General features: G+C 40.0%; 1 protein-coding gene across 2 annotated transcripts in view; it reads left to right on the forward strand.

Annotated features, from left to right (window-relative positions):
* LOC408298 (pumilio homolog 2) overlaps positions 1-7,159 on the forward strand; it is a 64,826-nt gene that overhangs the window by 56,448 nt on the left and 1,219 nt on the right. The window contains exons 11-19 of one of the 2 annotated variants that reach the window (XM_006565991.3): positions 116-502; positions 888-1,128; positions 1,737-1,901; positions 2,302-2,421; positions 2,505-2,799; positions 2,898-3,138; positions 3,333-3,723; positions 3,841-4,009; positions 4,169-7,159. The exon at positions 4,169-7,159 is cut by the window's right edge and continues 1,219 nt beyond it. In XM_006565991.3, coding sequence (XP_006566054.1) covers positions 116-502; positions 888-1,128; positions 1,737-1,901; positions 2,302-2,421; positions 2,505-2,799; positions 2,898-3,138; positions 3,333-3,723; positions 3,841-4,009; positions 4,169-4,484 — 2,325 coding nt within the window. In that variant the 3' untranslated portion in view covers positions 4,485-7,159. The remainder of the gene's footprint in view (positions 1-115; positions 503-887; positions 1,129-1,736; positions 1,902-2,301; positions 2,422-2,504; positions 2,800-2,897; positions 3,139-3,332; positions 3,724-3,840; positions 4,010-4,168) is intronic. The other variant, XM_006565992.3, reaches the window with a different exon arrangement.

Raw genomic sequence — 7,159 nt, forward strand, 5'->3', positions numbered from 1 at the left:
TATGAATCTAATATACTCTAATAACTTAATCGAATTTACGAAATTGGAATTTCACATTCTTTTGAGAAATTGTCGGAGGAAGAAACGATTGATCCGGAACACGCTTTTGTTGCAGCAATTGTTCCGAAGTCAGCCGCAAGGAGCCACCCCGCAACAGTTGCAGCTGCTGCAGCAACAGCAGCAGCAGCAGCAGCAGCAATACTTGGCCGCGTCTCAGGCGCAGCAGCAGCAGCAACAGCAGCAACAGCAGAACTTTCCCACGGCGCCGTACACCGTGATCAGTGGGCAAGAACCGTATGTCGGGGCATTGATAGCCGGGGCACCACCTCCAGTTGTGCCGCAGTATTACGGAGTCGCGCCATGGGTTTACCCGGCCGGATTGCTGCCTCAGGCGCCTCCGCAAGCCGCCGCTCCGCCACCACCCAGGAGACCGCTTACACCATCCTCGGCCGCGGCGGCGGCAGCTGTCGCTCAAGACACTGCAAATAATTTGGCCCAGAGTGTAAGCAAGTTAATTAGCCCGCTTGCTCTCGGAACGGGTGCAGCTTAGAAATAAATCCTATTGTCGCCGGCGCGGAATTTATTTAAGTTTATTGCCGATCCCCACGTTTTACATTGTGTGTGCAAAGTTTCACACACGCGCGCGCACGTTTCTCGATTAAGATTGGCCGTGGAGATTAAATATAAACTTCGAGCACCGATTCGCCAGCCTTATTAACATTCCAAAAGTTTCCTGTATCCGTACGTACGTACGTACGTGGAAGGTAGCAGAGCGGAAATTTTATTCTCGGAATAAGAATCCTCCTTTATTCCAATCGTAACTATATGTAACCTAACCTCTCTCTCTCTCTTTTCGTAATATTGTACGTTGACATTTTCACGAACAGGTTCAAGGCCAGTATCAGGTAATACCAGCGTATTACGATCAAAATGGATCCATCGTGATGGGCGGGGTGCGGGGGTTGAGCTCAGCCGCGACCCCCATGAGATTAGTCAGTCCGGCGCCTGTTTTGGTAAACAGAGCCCCGTCACAACCACCGCCTGGACCACCGGCTCCACCACCGCCGAGTCTATATTCTCAGCCAACTCCCACGTCCCACAGTAACGCAACACCCGGAGAATGTTTGGGTAAGGAACAGTTGACAGTTGAGATGATTGTAATTAAATATGAACCGGACAGTTTCATCAGCATTTGTAGATATGTGTTATCTTTTTTTTTTTTTCTCTCTTCGACGTGGTTGGTTTATTTTCCTATACGTGATACACACATATATATATATATATAAATTTGTGTATATATAATGTATAGTCTATTATATATATATAGATATGCATGATACGTAATTAAGCATCGATGAACTTTTTCCAAAGGCAATTATACATATAGCTATATATATATATATATACTTATTCTTACATATACATGTCTATACATATATATATATTAAGGTCGAATAACTTTTCTGTTGTCTGTATATACGTCTGTATACACGTCACGTTTATTAACCTCGTGACTAAAAAAAAAAAAAAAGAAAAGAAAAGAAGAAGAAGAAAATGTTAGTTAGACGAATCTCGTTGTCGATACCGGAAGCGTGCGTGTATGTATGTATGTATGTGTTGTTGCGAACGGTGTTACCACGCTAGGGTGTTTGTATTATAGACGGTATAAGGTCGGTAAGGTACGGCAAATTAATTGATAACTAAGAGCGTGTGTGGGTTGCGGGCTTTTGGTGCAGGTCTGGCGGCGTGCAGTGCAGCGGCAGTGGTTGCACAGGCTCAAGCAGTCGCGGTGCAGCAGGCACAGCAACAAGGATCAGGACTAGCCGCGGGTTTAGCGGCGCTAGGATATGGCGGCTCCCCTCTGGGGGCGTTGGGCTCGCCCGCTCAGCTTCAGAGCACAGGTACACGTTAATAGACAACGAACAAGAGAATCTTTTGAAACGGCCGTTTCAATTTTCAGGCGTCGCCGGTGTCCTCGATTCTGTCTTTCTCTTTACTCTCTCTCTCTCTCTCTCTATCTATCTATCTACCAATCTCTCTTTTTGTACATAACGACCGCATTTGTTTGCATGTTTTGCGAAAGCCTATCGTTTGTCCTTTTACACACTTGTCATTTTTACAACATGTGATCCTCTTTAAGTGATCGTGTCTTAAAAAATCAGAGTATATATATATATATATATATATATTTCTCGAGTACGTATGTTTCGTTCTTTCTCTCCCTCTCTTTTTCTCTCTCTTTCTCTCTCTTGTCGAATTTCGACGTTTCAAAATCTTGCGCCTCTTCTTTTTTGTTCACAGGTTTAGGCCTTGGCGCTTCTTCAACTGCGCGAAGAGATTCCTTCGATAGAAATACATCTGCTTTCAGTCCTAGTTTAGAATACAGCCGCGCCAAGTGGCCGCAGAGTTACGGAGCTTTAGGTATGAGGGGAGAGAGCTTGTTGCACAAATATTCCTCTACCCTTGCTTTTCACGATTCACCAGCATATGTTATTTTACTACAGGCACTGTAACAGCATCGCCAAGCCCGTTGGGATTATCCTTAACACCGCCACCGACTTTGGGAGGATCTTTAGGGGGGTTGGTCGGTGGGGCCAGCCGTGTATCAGCTGCCCCCGGCGCCGAGGCCAAATTCCGGGCTAGCGCGGTCCCAGCTTTGACAGCTAACGGGGTCTTCGGCTCTAGCAGCTCTCTTTTCCCGAATTTGGTTGGCAAACCTGGCCGCGGCGGCACGACCAGCATCGGAGATAAAAATGCCGGTGGACGATCACGTTTGCTAGAGGACTTCAGGAATAATCGGTACGTTGCAATCTTCGAGTTATCATTTGGGAGGGGAGAGAAGATACGGTATTATCGCGGCCAGCTTATGTTACGAGCAATTTCTCACATGCTTTCAGATTCCCGAGTCTTCAGCTACGTGATCTGGCCAATCATATAGTTGAGTTCAGTCAAGATCAGCACGGTTCCCGTTTTATTCAGCAGAAATTAGAACGTGCCTCGGCTAGCGAAAAGCAGCTTGTGTTTCAAGAAATTCTTACCTCTGCTTATTCATTGATGACCGATGTTTTTGGAAATTATGTCATTCAGAAGTTCTTCGAGTTTGGTACACCTGAACAGAAATCCACCCTTGCTCAAAAAGTAAGTTACAACGTTAGATACTTTTACACGAATATAGAAGAATTGATAAATGATGATTTTTCTTTTTTTGCGTGTCAACTGATTTTTCATTGATCGAGAAAGTAATTCTATCTGAATCTGTTCAGGATAGAATCGGGAGGAAATTTGTAGATCTTTGTTAATTTTATATTTTGTATTTAATTATTGTATTTTAGGTTCGAGGACACGTGCTACCTTTGGCACTGCAAATGTACGGTTGTAGAGTGATTCAAAAAGCTCTGGAATCGATCGGACCGGAACAGCAACAAGAGATAGTCCGGGAATTAGACGGTCATGTTTTGAAATGCGTTAAAGATCAAAATGGAAATCACGTTGTACAAAAATGTATCGAATGTGTTGAGCCACGAGCATTACAATTCGTAATTGGAGCATTCGCTGGTCAAGTTTATTCTTTGAGTACTCATCCATATGGTTGCAGAGTGATTCAACGTATTCTCGAACATTGCACCCCTGAACAAACTCAGGGAATTCTTCAAGAATTACATGCTGCTACCGATCAACTCATTCAAGATCAATACGGCAATTACGTGATCCAGCATGTACTCGGTGAGTGTTGTTGTTTAATTCCTAGAAAAAAAAAGAAAAGAAAAAATAGAAATATTAGAAATATATTACATTTCTTTCGCAAAAAAAATAATTCACTTTTATGTTTTTGCTTTAAAGAACACGGTAAGCCAGAAGATAAAGCACAGTTGATTAGTAGCGTTAGAGGTAAAGTACTTACTCTCTCTCAACATAAATTTGCGAGTAACGTTGTTGAAAAATGCGTAACTCATGCTACGAGACAAGAGCGTGCTGTACTCATTGAAGAAGTGTGCGGATTTAATGACAAGTAAGTTTTGACATTTGATTTAATTTTTATATTTTTATATTCGTTGAGAATAATAAGTATTATTTTCGATCAAATCTCTTTTTTTCTTCACAATTTTATTCGCTTCGATTCTATACTGAAACTAATTAATCTGTATTATTTACACTTGTTACAAAATAGCGCATTAAACGTCATGATGAAGGATCAGTATGCCAACTATGTGGTTCAAAAAATGATCGATGTAGCAGAACCAGCGCAACGTAAGGTATTGATGCACAAGATCCGCCCACATTTAGGTAGCTTGCGCAAATACACCTATGGCAAGCACATCATTGTCAAGCTAGAGAAATTCTTCATGAAAACTGCATCCGCGATGGGAGTGGCAACACCTGCTGGAGCTTCGAGTGGTGGAGGTGATCTTGGTCCTATAGGACCGCCTGCTTCTGCTGCTGGTCCTGTATCTACACCAGCTCAGCAGCCAACGCAGGTTTTATAAACGTACGAATTCGAAAAATTAAAAATTTTGAAGATTTTTGTACGTTGAAGAAAGAACACGTACCAACATCAACATCTCTATAATATTTATGCAACGTATCGCCATTAAATGATAATGGACGAGAAAAAAAAAAAAGAAAGGATGCATTTCGCACCGTTTATCTCGTTGTCCCTTCTTGCAAAGATATAAAGAAGCTGAAAGAAAAAGAAAGACGCGCGTATCCATTTAAGACGAGAAAAAAAAAAAAAAAAAAAAAACTACCGAGACGATTTTTCTTATTTTTGCAAAACCGTAAAAGAAAAAAAAAGAACAAAACAAAAGAGGAAACTAACAATTTGTACAGAGCAACAAGAATGGACAACGCGAGAAAACGGTGCAAGGAGGAAAAAAAAAAAAAAAATTCAAGGTCAAATGTATGTCAGGAAAAATCAACTTCTAGAATAACGTTAGAGGTGCAGTGCATTTTTTTTTTTATTAGTAATCCAACGTGCTGCCGAGTAATATATTCATAGCAATTTACATTGAAATGTCACGAAAGTTGCATTAATAACGTTCGAGAACCGAGTTTCTTCGCAACAATTGGATAAAGCTTTGAGCAATTGTATATGAGAAACTGTAGTGCTGAGATGGTTGATTGTCTTTTAAACGCCTCTCGTTTATCAGTGAGTTTTAGAGCAATTCCAAAGGCACGATAGTTCCGATAATTTATAAGAATTTGGGTAAAATCGTTATTTAACCCGTTAATCCTTTTTAAACTCAGCACTTTTGATGGAGCATAGCTCCGGTCCTCTAAACATTTAAAACGCATACGTAAAAAAGACGTAAAAACGATGGAAAGCAGAGGAGGAGAAGTTGGACGAGTCGTACGGCTCGACGTGATTGAAAAGCTCGGTAAAAAAACGGCAAAAAATTCAAAGAGGAAAAAATTGTGTTTAGACAGCTAGGATAGATCTTAGAGCTGCATGCATTTATATCGAGTTGTAACGAAAGTGTGATGGCCGTAAAAAAAAAAAACTTTATGCACGAAACGTTTCGATCGCAAGTGTACCGTACCTTATCTTTGCACGCTGAAAGTAGTATTATCTTTTTACGTGCGGTATACGTTCGATCGACGAAATCGATATCGGTTCAAGATTCGATAGAGGTTAGGAGCTACTGATATGTTGATTATATCTAGCATAGCGTTCGACATGGGAATGAAAGCTGAGTATCCCTGACCTGACCGCTAAAAATCTGCCCCCTTGATTGCTTCAAATTGTTCGTGAAAGGAAAAAAGAAAAAGAGAAAAAAAAAAAAAGATGGAAAGGAAAATCGATTTTACTATTCGTTTTTACATTTATAGAAATTTCAAAGATGAATCAATATATTATGTACATGTATGTATTTTTTTTTTTTTTTTTTTTTTTTTCTTAGAGACGGAATTTAGCACGAAGATGAAAAGAATGAAACAAAAAGACAGAAACAATGAGGAGAGAGACATCAAGTCGTCAGCACGGTTCTCCTTTGTTCATTTTTTACGTTTGTCGCCTTTAAGCGCGAAGCATTTTTTTTTCTACTCTTACATCCTTCTTGTATCCCCCTTTTCCCCCGATCCTTAATCCCTTTTGCTCTCTTCCTCTTTACTCTCCCACTTATCCCGAGATCCTCAAATTTTGTAAATTGTGATATAAATAAATAACAAATGTGTATAGGTACGACGTGACAACCCTATCGTGAGGAACCGTAAATTCAATGAATATTTTATTTTTCACGGGAATTCTCTCCTTTTTAACGGACTTTGTGAATATCGTGTATTATAATAATTACTAATTATATTAAATTTAAATATGATTTACGTTCTAATGCTGCTGACCTTCGATCAATATATACGTTGATATTTCCCTTTCTCCTACCGTTTTAAAAAAAAATGGTTTCCGCCATCTATCGACCCCCACCCCTCCCCCACCCCTCTCTCCCCCTCCCCCCTCCCTATTTCCATACACATACAGGCACATACATTCACACAAGTATATATATATATACTTTCCAATTGTAAAATATGAAGAATTTTTGACAAAGGAGACGCTCTAGGGGAAAGAAATCGTTTATGTTCAGATTCATCTAAAAAAAAAAAAAAATCCCTCGACCCCCCCTTAATAATTCAATTCCCTTAAGATCCCTTCTTAAATAATCGCAGCCATCGCATGATTGAATCGCGATGATTTTTTTTGAACGTAACCGAGACCCATTGTACATTGTATAAATGATAACGCGTTCTTTAAAGGAAGAAAAACGTCAGGAAATTGATGTTCCCAATGCGTGTGTATCTATATCTTTTCGCGCCATTTGTTTTCCTATCCTTTTACACATTTACACGTTAGAAAAACATATTGTACACACATCAGTCATTTTCGATTGTAATATATATATCACACACGACGGTTGGAAAGAGCACCTCTCAGCTGTTTTCAATAACATCGTACTTGTTCTTTCTTATCGCAGTTTTTACACTATATAAAAGGAAAAAAAAAGGACACGCGTAGATATGTTTTTTTTTTTCATATCTTTTTTCCTCTCTGTGGTTTTTCTGAAAAAAAGAAAAAAAATCATCCTGATCATTTTAACGGTTAGCTTCTATCATCGCATTATGCTTCATCACGCATACTTGCGATATATACTTTTCTCTATGTTCCTAA

Source organism: Apis mellifera, linkage group LG10 (assembly GCF_003254395.2).
Source record: "Apis mellifera strain DH4 linkage group LG10, Amel_HAv3.1, whole genome shotgun sequence".
Lineage (NCBI taxonomy): Eukaryota > Metazoa > Arthropoda > Insecta > Hymenoptera > Apidae > Apis > Apis mellifera.